Source organism: Misgurnus anguillicaudatus, chromosome 16, assembly GCF_027580225.2.
Source record: "Misgurnus anguillicaudatus chromosome 16, ASM2758022v2, whole genome shotgun sequence".
NCBI classification, from domain to species: domain Eukaryota; kingdom Metazoa; phylum Chordata; class Actinopteri; order Cypriniformes; family Cobitidae; genus Misgurnus; species Misgurnus anguillicaudatus.
The window spans coordinates 9,983,984-10,009,170 of NC_073352.2; the positions used below are offsets into that span (position 1 = coordinate 9,983,984).

A 25,187-nucleotide genomic window follows, 5' to 3' on the forward strand; every position below is an offset into this window, starting at 1 on the left:
TGAATCCAAAAAACACCAGTTTTTCCATGTTTTACTACTGTATGTTCTTACCTCAACTTAGACAAATTAATACATACCTATCTTTGTTCGATGCGTGCACTTAATCTTTGTACAGCGTGTCGTGAATGTGTTAGCATTTAGCTTAGCCCCATTCATTCCTTAGGATCCAAACAGTGATGAATTTAGAAGCCACCAAACACTTCCATGTTTTCCTTATTTAAAGACTGTTACATGAGTAGTTACACGAGTGAGTATAGTGGCACAAAATAAAATGTGGTGATTTTTTAAGCAGATAAACTGAAAAAAAATTAGAACTATATTGTATGGCGGAAGAACACTTAGCACTTCGACCTGGATGCAGTAATATTGCCAGAAGTTTGAGCGAGACGGGGAATAGTCAGGAGTGATGATGTTACTGCCTGCCGAGGTCAAAGTGCTGCAAACTAAGTGCCATGTTTTATTTTGTGCCACCATACTTACTCGTGTAACTACTCATGTAACAGTCTTTAAATAAGGAAAACATGGAATTGTTTGGTGGCTTCTAAATTCATCCCTGTTTGGATCCTAGGGAATGAATGGGGCTAGGCTGAATGCTAACACATTCACAGGGTGCTGTACAAAGATTGAAATGCACACATTAACAAAGATAGGTATGTATTAATTAGTCTAAATTGAGGTAAAAACATAGTAAAATATTCCTTTAAAGTGGTAGTTCACCCAAAAATGAAAATTCTTTCATAATTTTCTCATCCTCATGTTGTTCTAAATCTTTATGAATTTTTTTTTTCTGATGAACACAAAAGAAGATATTTTGATAAATGATGGTAAGCACACAGTTGACGGTCATTGAATTCCATTGTATTTGTTTTTCCTACTATGGAAGTCAATGGTTACAATCAGTTGTGTGCTTACCATAATTTATTAAAATATTTGAGATCGACCGATACTGATTTATTTTGAAGCCGATACCAAATATTTGGATGCTTATGTGCCCTATACCCTCAATCGATTTTTATTTCCTATTATACTACTGTTTTTGACATAATTACAACAACAATACTGATTCTCAACAAACCCTTATAATAATTACAATCACTCCCTCTTTGCCTACAACGTAATAAATATGGGTCTGAAAGAGTGAAGAATAATATTAATTTAATGAATATCACTGGAATAATACATGGTCAGGAAAGTAACAAACAGCTTATATGTCATTGAATTTCTTAACTTGTATTTTATAATTAATATTTTGTTGTTATAGCTTATGAAACGGCTGTTGACAGCACTGTTTATCTATGCCTTTACTCGTGCATTAACTGTATCAAACTGCGACCACTCGGGGAGGTAATAAATAATTAATTAATATCCACAGATATTTATTTAGATGTTTTTAGCAAAACAATGTTTATCTGGTAAATGTTAATATAACTTAGTGTAAATATTGTTAAAAGTTAGCTACATACTATGAGGTGCCCCTAGGGACATTATTCAGAATTACCATGCATATACATGTACTTTTCCTCTCACATACACATATGAAACCAAATTCATTCACATACTATAATGAAATGCTCAAACACATACAAGTGAAATGCTTTTACAAACACAACTGAAACGCTCTCACACATACAACTGAAAATATTACACTCACACATACAACTGAAATGCTCTCACACATACAACTGAAATGCTCTCACACACACATCTGAAACACTCTTATACACACAACTGAAACACTTTTATACACACAACTGAAACACTTTTATACACACAACTGAAACGCTCTCACTCACACAACTGAAATGCTCTTATACACACAACTAAAAACACTTTTATACACACAACTGAAACACTTTTATACACACAACTGAAACACTCTTATACACAACTGAAACACTTTTATACACACAACTGAAACACTCTTACACACACAACTGAAACACTCTTACACACACAACTGAAACACTCTTACACACACAACTGAAACACTCTTACACACACAACTGAAACACTCTTACACACACAACTGAAACACTCTTATACACACAACTGAAACACTCTTATACACACAACTGAAACACTCTTACACACACAACTGAAACACTCTTACACACACAACTGAAACACTCTTACACACACAACTGAAACACTCTTACACACACAACTGAAACACTCTTACACACACAACTGAAACACTTTTATACACACAACTGAAATGCTTTCACACACACAACTGAAACACTTTTATACACACAACTGAAACACTTTTATACACACAACTGAAACGCTCACACTCACACAACTGAAATGCATTCACACACACAACTGAAACACTCTCACTTACACAACTGAAACACTCTTATACACACAACTGAAACACTCTTATACACACAACTGAAACACTCTCATACACACAACTGAAACACTCTCATACACACAACTGAAACACTCTTATACACACAACTGAAAAGCTTTCACACACACACAACTGAAACACTCTCATACACACAACTGAAACTGGAAAGCATTTTAGTATGTTGTATAAAAACATTTTAGTAAGTTGTATAAAAGCATTTCAGAAACGGAAAGTGGTTAAAGTTCCCACTCCGGTCCAGTTGGTGGCAGTAGTGCGCCTCTAAGCTGGTTGGCCACAACAATAAAATCGAAGATAAGGAAACGTAAAAAAGCAAATAAAAAAGCAGTGTTGCACACAAAACACAACAGTTCTTTTGACAGTCGCCACGTCATATTTGCTCACCAAAGAAGCGAACTAAACAACATATTGACCTCAGCGGACCATCCGGGGAGCCTACTGAGCATATCGTCCAGTAAGCAGTTGTATTTACAAAAGGAAGGCTTTCCTTTCATCCGAAAGAAACAGAAGAATCCACTTTAGGAAGTAGGACTATTGTACTTTTGCTGACTTGGAATCAACCTATTTCAACTACAATGTATATTCATCTGATTCTCTTTGTTTTTCAAGTCCAAACTAATTTTTTTGCGGTGAGAAGTAATGAAGATGATGTTGTAAGATTTTTTTCTAGTGCTATGCAGTGCATTGCGTCACTAATACAAAGCGAAGAGTCCGACATTTTTGGTCAGGAGAGGCTTTATAGAGTGTTAGATGATCATACGCGAACTCTGTCTACACTTCTTGCCGTGTCCAGATATGATCATGATAACAGGAATGTCAGTAACCTATTAGGTTCATTGTATAGCTGTTTTCACAACTTGCTCCATGAGCATGAAGCCAGGCAGAGATCAACTGAAAGGACAACCAATCTGACACCCCCCACAACCTTGACCGGACATCCAGGTCGGCCCCGATACAGCATAGCTGCCGAACAGATTTCTCACTGTGTGTCCATTGGGATGACATGGCAGAGAATTGCATCATGTTTTGGTATCAGTCGAAGAACTCTATACAGACACAGACAGATTCTGGGAGTTGGACCATTAACATATGCAGTATTGTCAAATCAAGACTTAGACAGTATTGTTACTACTATACTACAGAACACTCCAAATGCAGGTGAAGTATATGTACTTGGTAGTCTGAGATCGCGTGGCTTAAGGGTTCAACGTTGGCGGGTCCGACAGAGCCTGCATCAAGTGGATCCCATTGGGCGGTGGTTTAGACGTCGTAATACTATTCGCCGCAGGGTCTATAATGTTCAGGCCCCCAACCAATTATGGTACGTTCACTTGTAAATGTTTTGTAATATCTGCAAGTTTCAAGTAGTCTATATATTCTGTAATATAGTGTATATTTCTCAACAGGCATTTTGACAGCAACCACAAGCTGGTTAGGTGGCGGATGGTCCTGCATGGCTGTGTTGATGGTTTCAGCCGGACTATTATATATTTAAGGTGCTTATCTAACAACAGAGCCTCAAGTGTCTTGTCATTATTTTTAAGAGGGATCGAGAATTTTGGTTTGCCTTTAAGGGTCAGATGTGACCACGGTATGGAAAATATACATGTTGCACGTTTTATGTTGGAAAGAAGGGGATTAAACAGTCGTAGTGTCATAACTGGTGTTTCAGTACACAACCAAAGGATTGAGAGACTATGGGCGGAAGTCAATAGAGTTGTATCTAGACACTTTATAAACATTTTTACCTTCATGGAGGAACAGGGTATACTGGATTCATTGAATGAAGTACATTTATTTTGTTTGCATTACGTTTTTTTACCAAGAATTGAAAGGTCAGTAACAGAATTTGTTCACCAGTGGAACAACCATGGCCTCTCCACACAAGGGGGGCAGACACCTCTTCAGCTGTGGCATGCTGGTGTCATAAACAACATAGGAATTCACCCGGTTGTAAATGACATCTTTGACATTGACAACTATTATGGCATTGACGAAGAAGGGCCATTACCTGAACTTCAGACCAATAATAATGTTATAATTCCAGACATTGATGTAACCTTTAATGACACAACAATGAACATTATTGAACAAGTAAATCCACTTGAAAATGATAGGAACCATGGAATAGATGTGTTTTATTCTCTTTTGCAATTACTTCAGTGAGTAACATGGGATTTATATTAAGGTTCACTTCTGGAACACTGGAAATTACAAATAACATTTGTAAAACATGTAAAAATAAAAAATATATATTTTAACCTGCTGACTAAATGTTGAATTGCAGTGGAAAATAAACTGTTGTGTATTCTGTAATAAGTGCAATTTATATTGCATACGGAGATGCATATAACTTTCAAAAATGCATATAACTGTCCTTAACAGACACAGAGAAACGTATTACACAGCGGGATTATCTTCATACCCTGCCAAACCCATGTGTGTTTCCTAATGCAAAGTCAAACTTCTCCTTGAACAGCTGGTATGACACATGAAGTGGCAACCTGATGCAATTAACACATGTGTTAGCCATAGGGAACATTGGGGTAGATGAGAAGTCATCTTCTCCTTTATGAATGAACTGGACCGAGGGAGTTGGAGAAAAGCCAATAGGTGGTACCACAGATGCTCCAGTTGAGAAGGCCAATATCTTCTGTAGTTTAGATGAACCTTCTTCTTCTATAAAAAACAAAATGAAAAAAAAACATTTTAAGTGGTAGCTGGTTAACTTAACGTTAGGTGTGTGACGAGACACTTAGCTCACAACATGACATTTTTTTAAAGAATGCTGAGTTATGAGACAATATTGATAATTTAAAGGTGCAGTGTGTAAATTTTAGCGGCATCTAGTGGTGAGGTTGCGAATTGCAACCAACGGCTTAGTCCACGGCTCACCCCTCGCTTTTGAAACACAGAGAAGCTTCGGTTGCCGCCACCGGACAAACATGTCCTCATCGTAGACAACTTAGTAAAAAAATGTCCTTTAAGGGATTCTGTAGAAAAATGGCAGCACAAAATGGCGACTTTCATTTAAGGGGACCCTCTGTATGTAGATAAAAAGGTCTCGTTCTAAGTTAATAAACACATAATGGTTCATTATGAAAGGTCTTCATACACCCCTGATAATATAGTTTTGTATATTATTTTGCATTTCTGTCAAAAGATCCTTCTAAAAATTACACACTGCACCTTTAAAACTTAATTTTCTGTATTCTGGTGATTTATCCACTGATTTCTGGTGGAAATGTTTTTATTTATCTAAAGGGAAAAATTCAGATGGCATGTGACTTTAAAATCTAAAACTAACAAAATCCAATGCATGCAATATCGTTCCTGCTGAGGAAGCTGTAAACAATCAGTATTAAAATAACAAGATTAAATCCAGTTACAGAGGTTTCATTTTTGTGGGATGTTTATATTTATTAAATCCTTATGCCAGTAAAAGGCTCTACATCGTTCTCTAATTGTTAATGCGAAGTATTAAATTTGCTGTAGCATGTCAAACTGTCCTTAAAGTCCCGCCCCATTCAGGCTGTGATTGGTCAGTTGAGGAAAAGTAACACTGAAAAGTACGTTGGCTTAAACAACAAAAGCCATCATTACAGATAGGGGCGGTTTCCCAAAAGGGATTAGACTAGTCCTAGACTAAAATAAATGTAAGAGCTGTCCAAACTGAAAAAAAACTTCCACTGACATATCTTAAAATACATCAGTGCCCTTTGTTTTGCCTCAAAGTGCACACAAGTAATGTTTTTAGTAAGCTATGCTTGTTAAAACTAGTTATATTTCCCAATTCACGAGTTTGCATTAACATGTAATCGATAGGGAATGAGATAAAGCATGTTTGGCGTGCTGTCCGAGAAGAGGGCTCCGACCTCGGGATTTTAGCCCGAACCCAGAGTACTCCTGCCTCTTTAACTGTGATAAATGAATCTAGATGAGAGTGAGGTGATGGGGTGGAGGAGGGATGCTGCAAAAAATCTGTCACGGGACAGAGGTGAGGGACTGCCATTTATAAGCACCTCTTTGCACTAATTGGTTGGATCACATGACAATGCTCCTCCGGAACTTAGTTCAATAAACTTCATTTAAACTCAGGTCTAGTCCTGGCCTAAGCTAATCCCTGTCCGGGAAACCACCACATAATGTTTAATGTCCTGCAAGCCAACCCAAACCTCCCTTATCTTCTGCCAGTTTTCTTCTGTCTTACCGCTGGCCTTTTTCTGCTGCAGAATGTTTCTAATGCTATTGTGCGGGTAGAAATCTCTTCCCACCCCTATGCAATAGTAATTTGCATCAGTTGAACTTGATATTGAATAAATTCTCCAATAAGAAATATAAAAAATATAAAAAGATTTATTTTACTTTACCTTCTGCATCCTGGAGATAGTCTCTCCAGAAGGTAACAACTATCTCCTCAGCAACTCGCTTGTTGCTCCCTTCTGGAGACAGACAAATGTTGAAAAGATCATCCACCTGATCAGCAGTCAGTGTGCTTGCCTCATAGCACAACAGGGGGCGAAAGCTGTCTGGATGCCTTTTGATTTTTTCCAGAACCCCAAGAGTTTTTAATCCTTCACAGAATCTGTACAAAGAACATGGAACATCATTTATTTAATTGGAGTTCCTAATTCACTTGTGAATTATCAATTTTCACGTCTCTACATTGTGACCATTTAACTCACATATGCCCCTAAAACAAATATGAGTATAGATGTGACGAGACATGACACTTAGCTGATGACACAAGACACAATATTGGGTCCATGAGATCTAGATCAGATTTTAACAAAATTTTTACAAAATCTTCAATACTGAATTATATGATATTTTTGGGCATTAAACACTTAATTTTCCTGCATTCTGGTGATTCGATTTGCATCATTTTATGATGGAAACTTTATTTATGGAAAAAAAATGTAGGTTAAGTTAAACGAATCATCATAAGTTAAAATGCTTTCAATTTTTCTCACGTAACATCTTTGCTTAGTTAGCTCACACACAGGAATGATTAGTCTTTTCCTCTGCGTGTCTTTTGTTTGGGAAAGTAACTTCTTTAAATGTGATTGTAGTGCCTTTTTACCAAAATTTATAATAAATTATAGTTTTCTGCTCAGGTTAAAAAATTCATTATATTTTTATTCTCTGATGAGCGTTACGTTAATACTCTGCTGATGTTGTAATATACCCTTTAGATCATCTGCAGACACAGAATCCTGTTTGGGAATGAATGTTGAGACGGGTGGAAATCAAAACTAACTGGGTTGAACATTTCCCTCAATTTCAAGTCCCAGTGTTAACAGGTAGGGTGTCATTGGCAGTTGGAAGCTGTAGCTTCAAGATATAGGGAAAAGATAAGGAATATCAGCAATCAGGTGCTTTTTGTTGAAACATTCAACTGTTCATAAAGCCGATGGGCTTGTCAGTGTCACTTTTCATCAACTGACCAATCACTGCCTGTATTGGGCAGGACATTAAAAAAGTCTGATGTGCGACCGCAATCTAGCGTTAACCAAGCACAATCTAGAGAGCATTATTCTTACAGGATTTAATGAAAGAAAACAACCCATAAACATGAAACTGCTGTTAATGGAATTAATATTAAACTAGTGGTAAGCTATACAGTATGCAAATATATATAAGCAAGCTGTGCTGTATCGTGAATAAGCATGGCCGTAGCCAGCTATGAGGTCACAGAGGTCTTGACCCCGGTAATTTTTTCATATAAAAAATACAATTTGAAGTTCTCTGAATGACTAATTAGTTTTTCAAAAAGAATCCGCATATATGATTAAGTTTGGACAGTTTACTGTATAGTTTAGTGTTAAATGACAAAGATTGGCTTAAGCTGCGAAAGCGCGGGTACAGAATTTGCAGTGTTGCCAGATCCAGTGTTAAAAATCCTCTTTAGATGTAGTGTTTTAGCAATTAATGTGACACTTTGACATTATCAATAAAGTGATTGTTAGGTGTAGGTTAGTATTAGCGATTTTTCTGATTTATTTCTGAAATACAAGGTTTGGACGAACTTTGTTTTTTAAGGTCAATTATTTTTGCTTGTTTTTCGTACTTATATCTGGCAACATGGAAACTGAAAGTTATCAAATAAGACGCATCATTCAGCGCGAGCAGGTTATGGCTGATACTACATTATGATAAAAGCAGTAATCATCATAATTGTGTCTGTAAGAGGATCAACAGTATCAACAACACTATGGAAAAACAGAAAATAACTCGTACAACGATGTAGAAGAATTGTGTTTAAATAAAATATGCCGAATATGTTAAGACACAAATAGCGTAAAAGACCTTAAAACGGTAAAGTTGATCTCAACAAAACATAAGTATTAAGAATTCTGTTATTTCATTTAATTTAGAAGTCAACCTTTAACAAACTCATGCTAAAAACAATAAGAGCACTAAAGAAGTTCTTGTTTAAAATCTTGTAACTTTTTGTTATATAATATTGCTTATTAAAATGTTTACAAAAATAAAAATTGTTGCATGAAAAAGTAATAAATAATCAAGCAGTCCCAGTCCATCCCCCAAAACAGAGTGTGTACCCAAAGTGTAAAAAGTTTAAGACATAATATTTTAGATCGCAGGTAAAAAATAAAGTGTGCTTCAATGTACTTAAACCACTTAAATACTAGCAAGTACATTTGTAAGTTATGTAAAGTTATGGTATAAATATACTTATTAAAAGTAAAGTTCTACTTGAGCAGTACTTCAGTTTACCTAAAAAAGTAAGAATACCCGTACCAACTACATTTTTATGGAAATAAATGATGTCTCAAAATAACACTTAGATGTTCTTAACTTAATTTTTTAGAAGAACCAAAAACAAATGTGATATATAAGCCACAAAATTAGCGCACTAAAATAGTACATTTACTAAGTGTACTTAAAAAGTGTATTTTATTTAAGTGCACTTTTTTCACCTGGGATAGTATTTGTTAACTCTTAACACCCCACCCTGGACCTAGGTAATTTTCAAACCCTGGCTACGGCCATGTGAATAAGTAACGGCTGAAGGGCGTTGTTAGACACGACGCGAAGCGTGGTGCCTGCAACCCCTTCAGCCGTTACATATTCACAATACAGCACTTGCCTTAAGTACTTTATTGCTTTTATAAAACGGTTACCACACAATATTAAAGTAAAAAAATATTAGTGCAACTTTCATGAAGTTAAATCAATAAAAAGCATTCCTTCCGCTAGAAAAATAGTTCCTGACCATGAACAAAAATGTGTTCCAATCACTGATCTATATAAATGACTGGATTGCACATAGAACGCTTAACGTAACAGCGTGAGGTGAAGCCAGCGCAGAGTTCGAGCCGCCATCTTGGTGTGCCCGACCAACAGAGGGCGTCATTGACTTACATTCAAAATCATGATCTAAATTCACCTGGTTTACAGCGTATCAGTACCCCCAAGATTATTTTTTAGGATATGTGTATGTAAATTAATTGTTACTTCTGGTGTTAACTTATTTGCAATGTTTATGTTTTAATCAAGCAGGATAATGGATTTATAATAAACCGTTAAGGTGAGTGTGTCTGCTGCAATCTGTTAATGACACGGGTATAAATAAAAAAAATTTGACAGTGAGCTACACGGTCAGCGTTATTCCTCTGAATAAGTTTAGGTAACTTGTAAAGATAACATAATTACAAAACCAGAAAATTACTGCTTGCACATACGGTACAAAGTATGATTATTTATTTAGATTTCAGAATGAGCACGTTTGTCATTAATACTAAATATGCTGCGGTCTGTCTGCTGATCTGATACTGTAATGAAGATGAATGTATAATAACTGATTAAAAACTAAAATGTACAACTTTCAGTAAATAACTATGTACATGCTTTGGACGTTTGCATTGTAAAAATGTACAGGGAGACTTCAGACATAGAAACAGAGACTAAAGTGATGTTTTACCATTAAAATCTGATAACGTCCATTGATGTAACAGAATGTTTGGGCATAAAAATATGGCGCTGCAGTGTCGTCACAATTGTGACGTCATGCACAATCCACTCATTTATATAGATCAGGGGTTCCAATGTGTAATATACATGAAAGCTCAAAAAAAAAAAACAACAAACCGATACATGTGGTTGCTAAGGGTGTTGCTAAGGGCGCAGTGATCAACAGAACCATTGGGTGAACCGGTCATAGCCGTGTTTTATCATGAATAAAGCACACCTATTGACCAATCAGAATCAAGGATTGGAACTAACCGTTTTATAATAAATTATAATCAATGTAGCAACATAGCTACTCTTTGTTTCCTCCTCCTGAAAGCATCACCTTTCTGTTAATTTTGTACTGTAGTTCTACATGTCTTTTTGTGCTCATAAATGTTCTCATTTAAGATAACAAGTGTTCCTTGGGGAAAAGGTAAGCGTGGAGCCCTGCTGACTGACAACAAACACAGAATACCTTTGAAATGGACCTTGAACCCTGTAGATGACTTGAAACATCACAATGTCATGTACCAGCAGATCCCTGTCTCCTATTGACCGCATAGGCCTCAGACATCCTGCATTGGCCAGATAGTCAAGCAGAGGGGCCTTTGACTCCTCAAGGTCCTCAATGGTTTTACTTTCAGATACCTAGCATCACAAACAGCAGCAGGATGGCTTTTTGGAGGCTACTTATTTTTCTTATAATGTATTAGTAAGAACCAGTGCCCGGTTGCATGAAACTCCTTAAGTGAGGGTTTCCCTGAGGGAGAAAAAAGGTCTTAACTGTCACCCTTACCTAAGTGTTTATAATAAGTATTTTATGGTAATCTCAGCCAAAACACAGCAGTGGAGAAGCGGTTGCTATAGTTACAAAATCTCACAGCGTAAACAAATCAACACACGCAGCTCAACAGACGGCGAATTTGTGTACAATGAAACATCGCAAATAACAGACTGTAAAGTGCCACATGTATAAAACCTGAAAGTAATTCAAACTTGAAGCACTTTAGACTGACGGACGATCAAACCGCTATTCTCCTAATAAATGCGCATCACTTTTCTCTAGGGACTATTTTGATCGTTAGAATTGCGCGTTGGTACTTCGTTTTCTTAAATTACAATAAAATCAACCTGTTATAGTCCCTTAATTTTTTAACGACTTATTGTAAATACTTATTTACAGCCTTAAGGTTCACTTAAGGGTTTTTCTTGCAACCCATTTTTTATTAAGGGTACCCTTAACCTTATATTTAAGGGATTTCTTAGCTTAAGGACTTTCATGCAACCGGGCACAGGACACTAGAGGTCTGCATAATCACATAATGCTTAAGGGTTCCCTAAAACTTAAAGGTATAGTGGAGGATTTTCTTTTTCCGGGTGGATCATCAAGACAATTGGTTCTCCTAGTTGTCAATCATGCTGGTGATATGTTTATGTAAGACCGTCGTACGTGCTCGTCCCTAGTTTTCGCTTTCTGTGCATGCGCACTTTCAGGTGTAAATGTGTGGTGAGCTCATTTGTACAGTCTATGGGTGAGCAAAGGTTTCAGCCATAGCCAAGCTCGACGTTCTCACAGTGTTTTTTCAAAATGTCTGACGGTCGCAAGAGAAAAAGTGTCTACAAATTGTATGACAAGAAGAGAAAGGCCTCTGTCTGAAGAAAAAAACAAGACCAGAGTGTTTTTAGGAGAATATTTTACAAACTGGCGTGAGCTAAAAGCACAGGATGGTCTTCCAACTGATGCCTCTGTCAGGAAGATTCTCCTCGACAGGTAAAGTTTGGCATGCTATTTGGAGAAATCCATTTAAAATCACTGCTAGTAAAAGTTCATGTAAACCATGACTAGGTTCGTGCACACGTTTAATAGACATTCCCTCTCAGGAGCAGGTAGTGTGTTGCGCAAAAAGTGGAGAGGGGGGTTCTTTTCTAAAATTTGGGAAAATCCTCCACATTACCTTTAACAGAAGAGCAGTTTTTAACCACATTTGCTTCCTACAAAGTGATAAAAAAGAAAAATACACTTTGCTGACTACACTTGGCTGTTGTATATGGTTGAATTAAAACATCATATGGAATTTGGGCATTCAGCAATGGGCATACCCGGCTGGACTGACACTACCTCATACAATGGGAAACAGCAAGAAATCATTGTAATGTTACCTCAGTCTAATGTCTAACTACAGACCTTTTTGACTTTATCCAAGAGATCGGTGTCAGCTATTTCTTCTAGTCCTGGATTTGCTGAGCCATCAACCAGAAGAGAAAAAATTGTTGGGGAGAGGAAGTTAGGTGGTGGACCGCCATGTACTAAGCTTACAGCAATGGCTCTGCCAGCTGTATAGTACCAGTCCTCTCTTAGAGCTGCAAAACAATAGAATTAAAATAAATGTAATATTGATGAATGCATAAAGACTCATTATTAAATAAAAACCTTTTCAGTTGGCTATTAAATAACTTAAAAATAATTTCCAATGCTAACAGATGTATGTAAAAACGATCAAAAATAAAAATAACTAAAAAAGTTTTTAAAAAGTCAGTCATTACCAGTACTGTCAAGAGCTAAGGTTTTGCTGCTTTCTTTTCCCTCAAACATGGGTGACCTGGCAATGGTCTCCATCAGCAGCCTCAGGAATTCCCTCCTCGGCCCTCCTAAATCAACCCCTTCTTCATTTCTCCCCATGTCATCAGAGAATTTTACACACATCATCAAGTTGGGGTCATAGGATACCCTTTTGAAGCCCCGCATGGCACCCTCCCAGACAGCAGAGCGATTTATATTAAATTTGCATTGCTGTTTTGTGCTAACTTTGCTTGACAGTTCCAGCAGTATCTCTTGAACCGGTATCTTTTCTGCACTATAAAAATAACAAAAATGTATTAACAGGAAAAACACTCAGTTACCCATACTTTGTGGAGTTGATAAATCCAAAATGTGCATGTCATAATAATCACATAATCCTTACATCTGACTCTCCATACTCGCAATTATCGCTTGCTGTAATTCCTCGTCATCTGAGCTGTCATCTGGAAGAGTAGCCATGAGTGTCAAATATGAAGAGTAGTCTTCATCATGATTGCTTGTGGAAGGGTTGACATCAGTTCTTGCAAGGCAGCCACCGTCAAGGAAGCTCATGCCAGGGTTACTGCCACTTCTAGCAGCACTGTCGGCAATGTGGTTGGTGGCATTAGATCGGCCTTCATCTGCATCACAGTTGGGGCCAGGGTTGCCATTTTTATCATGACTGCTTGTAGAGGCCCTGCTGATGCCATGGCTGCTCACGCTTGTTAGGATTTGTTGACCAGACACTTCAAAACAATCCTCATCACTGTCCTTAGTAGATGAATGCATGCTCGACGTTGATTTGGCAGTGATGTCGGAAAGTTCGTTTTCATCTTCCGAGTCAGTCTTCAAAAGAGAAAGAAAAACAAATATAATATAGGTGTGGTGGAGGGCCCAAGCCAGTGGCACCACCACTGCAGCACTACGAGCAATATGAAGTTAAACCCGGTAAAAGAACCATATCAAAGTTGTCTGAATACACCACATCTACGGCATCATGCTGAGATCCATGAGATCATTTAAATTTAGATGGACTGTCATAGGTCACTTTGAAATTAGTGCAGTTATCTTTTGCAGCTCAAAAAAGATTTTGTCCAAAGTACATTATTTCAAGTTTCTTTATATATTTTATTAATCTAATTAATAAACTAACTATATAAAATTATTTTGTCAGTGCATTACACACACACACACACACACACACACACACACACACACACACACACACACACACACACACACACACACACACACACACACACACACACACACACTGAGAGAGAGAGATTCTGATTTTATGAAAAACTTACTAGAAGGGTCCTTGATGGTCTCACATACAGGGCTTTGGTTTTATAAACCTTATGAATCAGAATCCCATTCAGATCCTGACCCGCTTGAAGTGTAGGGGACACCAGCTTATTGCCACATGCCATTAGGAACTGGAGGCTACAAAGAAGAGAGATCGTACAACAACAAAAAAGGCTTATAGGATATGTAGCTAAACACTGTTGTACACTGGTGTGTGTGGATGTCCGTCCCCTTGATTTCTTGCTCCTAAGGTGTGACTGATGCTTCCTTCACGTGCTATGGTAATTATGGTAAATACCAAAAGCAGACGTGGAAAATGCACATGAACACCCCCTCATGTGGTATTTTCCACTGGGCAACTCGTAGAATGTTTTGATGCCCGAGTTGCCGAGATGAGATGACCTTTGACTTTTTCAAAATGGCAGAGAGCAACTGAAGAATCGTGAATGATAAGCATAGTACACGACTAAACGTTTTTTCTACTGTTAGCGCGTAGTTTTTGTAGCCTATACAATGTTGTGTCATTGACAATTGTAATATAATGCATTAACACTAGGGATGTAACGATTAATTGTGTGTCCCATTAAAATGCCTGTCTGAAACCGAATCTGAATTGCAAGGCTGCGATTCTGTGTTTCATGCACAGCTTGTGCGTGTACTACGGTATTTGGTCAGTGGGAAGTCCTTATCAATCTAAAATCATTATGAGTCGGAGTCGTTTATAACGTGCATTTAAAAAAGCAACACTCATTAACCAAAATCATTCAAAATATTCTTTATTATCATGAAAATACCTGAAACAATCAGAAGAACAGCGATATAAATATTCCTGTGGACATTTCCTGGAATAGCGTTTGTAATGCTACTTTTGTGGCACAAAGGAATTTTCCTGCGTGAAAGCGCCCCCTGGCTTTGGGATGTGCCAGGATTTCACCGTAATTTATTAAAATTCATTCATTGAGAAAGGCGCATTTGCACGGTTAATCGTTACACCCCTAATTAACACTTAGTGTCACTTTTAAAAATACCGTTATGATTTGGAGTTACCCAGGGGCAACCTTCCGATCTCTTTGATGATGCCAATACGGAAGTGATTTAAACTGCAATTCATCGACTGGCCGCTAGAGGCAGGCTCCAAAATGGAGTCAATTCCCATAGACCTCCATGTTAAAATGGCCAACTTTACAGTAGAAAATAATATGTTTACAGGATGGTACAAAAATGGTTTTTGGTCTGTATAGCTAATTTTGCCCTTCATGACAACTGTAAGGGGGGTACATTTTTTTGTAACTCATCCGTTTAAATGATATTAAGCCTTAAAGCTCTGCAAAATTAAGGGCGTGGCCACTTGAGTAACGGTTGAACAGCCACTGCCGCCACTATAGTCGAGCTAGGCGGGCGTGGTTTCAGCAACCAGTCATCTCAGCTTCACCCATGTCCCGCCTCTTTACCCAGATGCTAGCTAGCAGTCAACAGGGTTGGGGAGTAACGGATTACATGTAACAGGATTATGTGACCAGGATACAAAAAACTAGTAATCAGTTACGTAAAAACATAGTAATCAGATTACAGTTACATTCAGTAAAAAATGGGAATACTTTCAGGATTACAAAGGTTTACACTAATTTTCAAGCACTGCTTGACTGTACAGTAATGTGACCGGATTTTTCAAATAAAAACTGGGTACATGTCCAAGTTCAATAGTTAAAATATTTTGAACACAACACACTGGTAAATACCAGTTCACAAATGGAAAATATCATATTTTCCATAGCACGTGAAGGCATCAATCATGTACTGAAGGCTAAAAGTAGGGTTGCGCGATAATATGCATGCATTGTGGATCTCGTCAGTGAAGCCGGTTTCTTGATTAGTAGTAAATCGCCATCACCTGCTTTCAGATGGAGCCGCATTTACTGCACAAAGCCATAGGCCGTTTCTCAATATGCGTTCTTGTCTGTACTTGTGGACTTGTAAAACGTCATCAGACGCGGCCCAAGTACTGTTCCAAATCAAAGTTCGCATAAAGCCAAGTTCACATAAAATCCCTGGATGTGTTCTTGATCCGCCCATTTTATCGAGGATGAATCAGGAGGTGACTTGTGCAGCCTTCTGACAGCCCTTCCCAAAATGCATTTCGTGTCAACGGCAATGAAGCTTAAAGCTTGCACAATATTCAAAATATTACTCTTTCTGTGAAATAAAAAGTAGTTTTAAGAGCTGTTTTGTCGAGAATATAGATGAATAAGCTTCAAATATGTGGTCAGTTAGTAAAGATAACGCCTATATTAAAATTTCCTTTTGGATACAAGAGGTCCGTTGAATCAGCTGCGTATACACAGAGGAGGGCAGCCTCATCTCGGCAAGTCCTTCTGAAATGTGCCGCAATCTCAGTCCAGCTGCTCTGCCCTCCGGTGTCTGATGATCAAACATAAAATATTCCCTTTGGATATATCTAACTGGCATTTTTTGTTCCATCAATTTATTTGTCTTTATTATTCACATGAAGTCTGCTATTTGTTATCCTTTTAACTGATGGTAAAGTTTCATAACTTAAATCACATATATTTTATATAATCTTAACACTGTAGTAAATTACTGCGCTTTAACTGTTTTTCTTGTGTTTATTTCATGTTGTACAATCATTGAGTAGAATTAAAGTAAATGGTTTCATAAATTAACAAATAAATGTTTTACATCACACTTCATTTCGTAATAAATGCATTAAAGCTAATCAGCGTATTCACGTGTTGCCTTAAAGCAGGGGTGGGGAACCCTGGTCCTGGAGGGCCAATGTCCTGCAGAGTTTAGTTCCAACTCTGATTAAACACACCTGAAAAACCAAATTAAAGTCTTCAGGATTACTTGGAAATGAAATTCAGGTGTGTTTGGTTAGGGTTGGAACTAAACTCTGCAGGACAGTGGCCCTCCAGGACCCAGGGTTCACCACTCCTGCCTTAAAGCAACACCAAAGAGTTTTTTTACTTTAAAATAACTTTTCCAAAAAAGTTTCAGTGGTTCATCCACTCAAAACAGGGTGAATGGCACTTTCACATTCGCTTTGCAGCCCTCTATCGGCCAAAACCGCACTTAAGAAGCTTTCAACCGTCGGGTAGTGGTCCTGTAGTTCGAGTGAAAACTACAAAAACTTGCTTTACGGCAGACCTACAATCCAATCAGAGCCAGCTATGCTGCAGTATTTACGACAATGTTAATGAACAATTACGCTTCTAAGCTGTAGGGGGAGCAAAGAGCAAAAACTCTTTAGTGTTGCTTTAACCACATATTAGGGTTTTTGCATATTTCGTTAAAAATACATTAAACTAAGAATACCCAGGGCTGCACGTATTGGTTAGACTGAATGACAACCTCAAGTACTCTGCTGTTCCATTTGCAATATAACCGGACTCGCGTCCTCCCGTCCTCGGGAGTTCGTTCTTCCGAGTCTGAACTTGCAAGTCCGAACTACGAAGGACACAAGTCCAAACTTGCCGTACTTGGTATTTAGAAACGGCCCATAGTTCACTGACAAGCTGAGCATAGATTATCGCAGGGCCTATTATAAATGAACTACGGCTTTGTGCAGTAAATGCGGCTTCATCTGAAAGCAGGTGATGGAGATGTTATACCAATCAAGAAACCGGCTTTACTGACAATGGGTCTCATTCATGAAACACGAGCAGAACGAATTTTTGTGTAAATCGTTCGTAAAGTCCTTTTGGCGTAAATTTTCGTATTCATGAAAATGTTCGTATTTTCCAAATGTTAGTTGGTACGAAAGAAATCTACACCTGCTCCCAGCCACTCGTAAATTGTGCGTTTAACATCCGAACGTTTTGCTCATTATTAAGGCTGTATTTTAATTCAGCTTAATCATGTATTACACAGCATTTTGTAAAAAATATTATATACAGTAATTATATAATTTTTTTCTTTTCACTTTTATGATAAAGCTACAGTAATAGCATCTGCAAACGGAACACTTTAATCAAATAAATTATTGATTTCAATAGGGCTGGGCAAAGGAATAGAGCCTCAATTGTTACGGAAATTGTTTCATATAAAATGGCCAAAATCAGGCATAACACATTTACGATGGCTGATATATAGATTTGGCAGAGCGCTGCGCAAAAGGCGTATTTTCAGAGACCGCGCAGTTACTTGCCGAGAATGAAGACTGGTTAATTAGTCGTTTCAGGCTACCCAGACAAAAGTTAAATCTGCTCACATGTAAACTGCTTGTGTATTTCCTCTAAAATTATATTTTTTATTTTTAATAAGATTTTTTCGAAGTTAACTTATTCGTTTTTTGCAGTCAAGCTTCATGTCGAACCATTTTCTTTTCACTTCTGGGACTGTTCGATTAACAGATTAAATTTCATTAACAGCATCTGTAATGTGCTGCCAAGATTCCTTCTTTTAGGACCTGAGACGCCACTATGTATGCTTGAAAACAAAATGTGGCGTTTTGAATTAACTTCTGATAATAAAACTTCAATTTCTGCATCTGAGAAATGTTTCTTTTTCATTTGCTTTTAAGAAGACATATGTTGAAATCCTTCGTTTGCTGTCATAATATGATGCCCATATATAGTTTTCAGTGGATTTAATGGGCGGGATTTATGGTAATTGAGAATAAGCATGCACGCGCGTCCCATGTACGATTGATAGGAATTCATGAACACATACGCACATTTAACTATCAAATCTGACGTTTACGAAGTATGTGTGAATCAGGAGGAGAGTTTTCGGGAAGGTCTGTTTACGTGCAAATCACTCACATACTTACTCATATATTTACAAATGTTTCATGAATGAGACCCAAGATGCGCAATGAATGACTATCGCATGCAAATTATCACGCATCCCTAGCTAAAATCATATACGTTTTTAATAATCATGATTGCAATTGCAATACTGTGTTTTTAAAATGCTTTTTCAAAGATATTGTATTACTAATGTCCAAACGAGAACAAAATGGGCCATTACCTGACATCCTCTGGAAGGAGATCACCAAAGCCATCCCTGATGCGTTCCATAACAATCTGGTGGTCCCAGGCCTTTTGTATTTCAAAGGCATTGAGGATATGCCCGTGCTTGTGTAACCATACTTTTGGATGTTGTTTGCACACTGCATCCCATGATGGATTGGGCAGTAGTATTATATCCTTGTTGAAATGGTCATGTTGCTGTGCCCTAGCTCTGAAATAAGAATTAAACAAGTAATTACCCCTCGAAAGTTAAGTAATGCTGCCACAAATAGTACAATGCAGTGCCTTCTTCCAGTCTTCCAGTTTCGCTGTTTCATTAGCGTGTGCCATACTGTGACTGACCTGCACCCCTATCCGCTTGTTGTGCTAACCTTGGCACCACTGCACTCAGCCTTGTCTTCCAACATGTCCATATCTCTGGCTTTCTGAAGTGTTCACTGTGCACAAACTCTGCATCCTGAGCCTAGAGCTTGTGCACCATGAACACTCCACAGTCCAGAGCGTAAAGCTAAACACTGACGTAAACAGTAACGTTACCTGTACTGCTGTATATCAGAGTAACACCAAATGTTAAGTGTTACACATAAATTGTAAAGTCGCACACAGATAAAATATTTATTCATGACGCTATGGCATTTATTAAATCCTACTAAAGGACAAGAAAAAAAATAGGACCTTTGTAAACAAAAATAATACTTTTAAGGCCTTAATTTTAGAATATTTAATTTGTACATGTAACATTACTTTTAATTATTCTGATCTCTCTTTAATTATTCTGATCTCCTTGTCTGTTTTAGCTGCTTGTCGTGTTCTGGACGAAAATGCTTTGCGGTAGGCTAGTGCTTTTTGTCCCTCTCTGCTATTAGTTTTTCAATAAGGCTGGGCAAAAAAAATCAATTTTTCGATTAATCGTTTTTTAAAACGTGGTCGATTAAAAATCGATTCTCAAAGAGCATAATCGATTTTTTTTCTTTTTATATTTACTTTCGCAAACATTGAACATAAGATTAACATAAGTAATCTAATTACTAGTTTTCTTCACTAGATCTCACCCTCTTTTTGCCTTGCGCAATGTAACCCAGGAGCGAGAGGCGAGCCTGTCATTCATTCATTCAGTGCTTAAAATAGCGGTTCAGGTGCTATATCGACGTTGATGCCACCTTCACATAAAAAGAGGTATGGAAGCATTTTAGATTTCGCAAGCAAGACGACAACGATAGTGTTGTGGCTTTAAATTTCTTTTTATTAATTACCCACTTGTAAACTGCTGTTCAGTGTTCACTGTTCTTTTTTTATTAATATAGTATTTGTATTAAATCCATATTCATTGACTTGAATCGAGAATCAAGTATAAAAACCTACCCAAGAACTGGAATCGAAAATTTAATCGAGAACCGAAATAGAATTGTTTTGATAGCTTGTGAATCGAAATCGAATCGATCTAGAAAATCTGAATCGATACCCAGCCCTATTTTCAATATGGCGAAATGACATGGAAGCCTTCTAGGATTTACCTGTTCAATGTAAATAAAGAGAAGAAAATCTAAGCTTACAAAGAAAAGTCAGATCATCGGCAGAGGTAATTTGACACCAATGAGGACATTTTTATGAATAAAGACATTGATTTTGACTAATAAAATACTTAAAAAACTACACATTGTCCCTTTAATACTTAAGATTTAGTTTTTGACCTTTTTTTAATCTGAAAATCCTATAGTGACAGTAATCTCTATTTTTGTCAGGAGTTATGAAAATAAAAAACTTTACATACATTTAAAGGTGCAGTGTGTAAATTTTAGCGGCATCTAGTGGTGAGGTTGCGAATTGCAACCAACGGCTCAGTCCACTTCTCACCTCTCCAGGGCTCCAGACTGCCACCAAAATTTGAGAGTGTGCCACTGAATTTCACAACCAGTCACACATGTGCGACCAGTAAATTTGACCTTTTTTTTGTGATGTGGCACTGAATTTGAAAACAGCACATTGTACTTTCTGCATCTATCATTAACGTATTTATTAGTAATAAAGTGGAAATTAGTAGAAATGTAAATATTTGGTTAGGATGTTGATTTACGGTGTGTGCACCTAAATTTTCTGGTTGCGCCCCTAAAATTTTCAGTTGGGGGCCACTGTGCTCCTAGTGAAAAAAGTTAGTCTGGAGCCCTGCTCTCGCTTTTGAAACACATAGAGAATTATGGCGTTTAATCGGACCCAAAAGTCGCGCGCACAAAAACCACGCGCGAGCGCAAGATCCAAGCGCGCAGAACACTATTCGCGCGCGGACAAGCGTCCTCGCGAGCGCCCAGAACACTATCCGCGCGCGGACAAGCTTCCCTGCGAGCGCGCAGAACACAATTCGCGCGCGGAAAAGCGTCCTCACGAGAGCGCACCTCCGCTCAGCGCGCACAAAATGCAGTCACGCGAGCAAGGGCTTGGATGAGCGCTCGCTCGACTCTCTCTATGCTCTCACAGCTGCACCATACGCGCTCGCTCGATCAAGATGACTTTTGGGACATTGACTGATGTCTCCGCTTCTGTGATTGGTTGTTAGATTTGATTAGTGACACGCATGATCTCTTGTTCCACTATCCGTATCCAGTCAATCTAGGCAGAGAAAACATGTTTTAATACGACCATTATGTCGGAGTACGGAATTTATGTTAGAACATTACTCTTGTTACCATGCAATAAGCTCCCCTTACAAAAATGAACCATGGTTTTACTACAGTTAAACCCAAAAAAACATGGTTACTGTAGTAAAACCATGGTAACCACAAAATAACCATGGTTTTGATAACCATGGTTTTTAAAAACCATAGTTAAACCATGGTAAGTGTAGTAAAACCATGGGGTTGCTGATAGTAATCAATACACCAAAAAACATGGTTACTACACTTTTACCACAGTAAAACCATGGTTAATGTTATTAAGGGTCCAAACATAACCAAACAATAATGCTTATTTTAAGGTATTCATTTTGTTTGTTGTTTAATATGTAGATAATTTAACAACCATATTATGGCAAATGAAACTCATTGGGAAACTCAAATACAACAACAATGTAAAATTAAATGCTATTTTGACCCTGAAAAGATACAGAATAAAATATATTTAAAAAAACTAGTATCTAGTTTTTTTAGTTTTTTTATATATACATATACACATACACATTTATATACACCAACACAGCAGTCCATAATTTCTTTATAGTGAGTTGGTGTTTGTATGTATCATTTCTGGTAATCTTTGATTACACAATATACTTTACACTATACTATTTTGTTTTGTATATTTAAAAAAAATCTTACTGTTCCATTTTACATTTTTAACTATCTTACATTTATTTCTTCTTATTTTATTTGTACACAGCCCAACTGAAAATGCTATACATGTACAGTCTTTGTTATGCTGATAAGGTACACTAAAATTACAATTGTTAGATAATATCACCTTTTTTTATATAAAGTTTTGTACAGGACTATACTAAAGTTTGCTAATGCTAAGTCCGAACCAACTCTGTGACCTGACAATGTCAATATGTAGCAGTAGCCTACAGTATATATGCAAGATGATAAACAGTAAACATAATATATAATAAAATTGGCATTGTTGTTTGGTTTTGCAATCATTTAAATTACGTGCTCCGACATAATAGTCATATAAACGTGTCTTCTCTAGCTAGATTGACTGGATACGGATAGTGGAACAAGAGATCATGCGTGTCACTAATCAAATCAAACAACCAATCACAGAAGCGGAGACATCAGTCAATGTCCCGCCCCCAAAGTCCCAAAAGTCATCTTGATCGAGCGAGCGCGTGTGGTGCAGCTGTGAGAGCATAGAGAGAGTCGAGCGAGCGCTCATCCAAGTCTTTGCTCGCGTGACTGCATTTGTGCGCGCTGAGCGGAGGTGCGCTCTCGCGAGGACGCTTTTCCGCGCGCGAACAGTGTTCTGCGCGCTTGTATCGTGGTTTTTGTGCGCGCGACTTTTGGGTCTGATTAAACGCTATAGAGAATCTACGATAGTCGCCACCGGACAAACATGTCATTGTCGGAGACAACTTAGTAAAAAAAGTTTGTCCGTTAAGGTCTTCTGTAGAAACAAGGCGGCACAAAATAGCGACTTCCATGTAAGGGGACCCTCAGTGTATGTAGATTAAAACGTCTCATTCTAAGGTAATAAACACATAACGGATGATTAAGAAAGGTCTTTATACACTCCTGATAATATAGTTTTGTATATTATTTAGCATTCCGGTCAAGAGATCCTTCTAAAACTTACACACTGCACCTTTAATTAGAAATATGACCCTCAGTCGCACTCATTGATAAAAATAATCCTGCATGATCGTCCATCGGGGCTTTTAATTCGAAGTATGCATATTTGGAGGAATATTGGTTCAATTTTATATGTTTACTTCAAATTTCTGCAGGGGGGTATTATTTAATCAGTTTTTATTCCAAACACGGCGATATATGAGCTGCGCTTGAGGAGACATATATTTCATATATGTTTTGTGGAGTTATTAAACATGTATAATTTAAGCTCTTTATAACTTCATTATGACAGTAACTAATTTTGATCTCTCAATAAACTTCCAAGTGTCTGCTTTTAAATGAGACCAAACTTATGCTTTAAGTGCAAATGCTTCATAAGCTTTAGTTATCTGTTTTAGTTTGGCTATGACATTTTGGGAGGGGGTTCAAAAAACGGGGATTCAGGTTAACAGGTTAAATATGTCAAAGTAACGTTAATGACGAAAATGGGTGTTTTGAGGATACATCATCACGATTATCTAGCTAACTTAGGTGCTGTGATTAGCATTCTATCTGGTTTTAAAAATGACAAGCTGAAGCAAGCTGGTTTCTAGTTATCTTACCTTGTTCTCCTTGTGCCTGACGTCCATGTTCTGAAACATTGCTGTGCTTGATAACGTGGTGGAGCACGTTCTCTCCTGACTGGACCTGCAGTGGGCAATAAGGGATCTGCAATCGGCAAAGGCACAGTGCTACGCTGGCGGGATGGAAAGAGCGATGCCAGGTGACTGTCCACCGAAGTGTCCCGACTTGGAGTTCCAACGGTCGGTTGCTGCCCGATGGTTGTGGCATTTGACAGACTTCTAATGTTTTCAGCTGAGGCCAATATTGTATTCAGCAACCCCGCTGCCTCGGTTAATCTTTGCTGTTGAGCAGACATTGATGTGTGTATGTGTAGTGCGATTTGCAAGCGAACGAATGGTAAACTGCGGTATGGTCGCTTGAATTATTTCGACTATGATTTCTATGGTCTTGGGGTGCACTACTGCCACCAACTGGACTGGAGGGGGAACTTTAACCACCTTCCGTTTCAACTGAAATGTGCTTCCGTTTCAACTGAAATGCTTTTATACAACATACTGAAATGATTTCATACAACATACTAAAATGCTTTCATACAATATACTAAAATGCTTTCACACAACATACTAAAATGCTTTCATACAACATACTAAAATGCTTTCACACAACATAGCCTACTAAAATGCTTTCATATAATATACTAAAATGCTTTCATACAACATACTAAAATGCTTTCATATAATATACTAAAATGCTTTCATACAACATACTAAAATGCTTTCATATAATATACTAAAATGCTTTCACACAACATACTAAAATGCTTTCACACAACATAGCCTACTAAAATGCTTTCATATAATATACTAAAATGCTTTCATACAACATACTAAAATGCTTTCATATAATATACTAAAATGCTTTCACACAACATACTAAAATGCTTTCACACAACATAGCCTACTAAAATGCTTTCATATAATATACTAAAATGCTTTCACACAACATACTAAAATGCTTTCATACAATTTACTAAAATGCTTTCATACAACATACTAAAATGCTTTTATACAACATACTAAAGCTTTCACACAACATACTAAAATGCTTTCATACTACATACTAAAATGCTTTCCAGTTGT

At 37.5% G+C, this 25,187-nt stretch overlaps 1 protein-coding gene across 1 annotated transcript; it reads right to left on the bottom strand.

Annotated features, from left to right (window-relative positions):
• Nucleotides 1-4,466: 4,466 nt before the first annotated feature.
• LOC141350030 (uncharacterized) lies at nt 4,467-24,914 on the bottom strand. Its single transcript, XM_073854092.1, has 9 exons — nt 24,087-24,914; nt 19,206-19,418; nt 14,219-14,354; nt 13,312-13,754; nt 12,893-13,203; nt 12,534-12,709; nt 10,824-10,996; nt 6,745-6,959; nt 4,467-5,053 (listed from the first exon to the last, which is right to left on the bottom strand). Exons 1-9 carry the CDS (start codon nt 24,401-24,403, stop codon nt 4,794-4,796), a joined length of 2,244 nt encoding a protein of 747 aa, XP_073710193.1. The 5' UTR covers nt 24,404-24,914; the 3' UTR covers nt 4,467-4,793.
• Nucleotides 24,915-25,187: the final 273 nt, after the last annotated feature.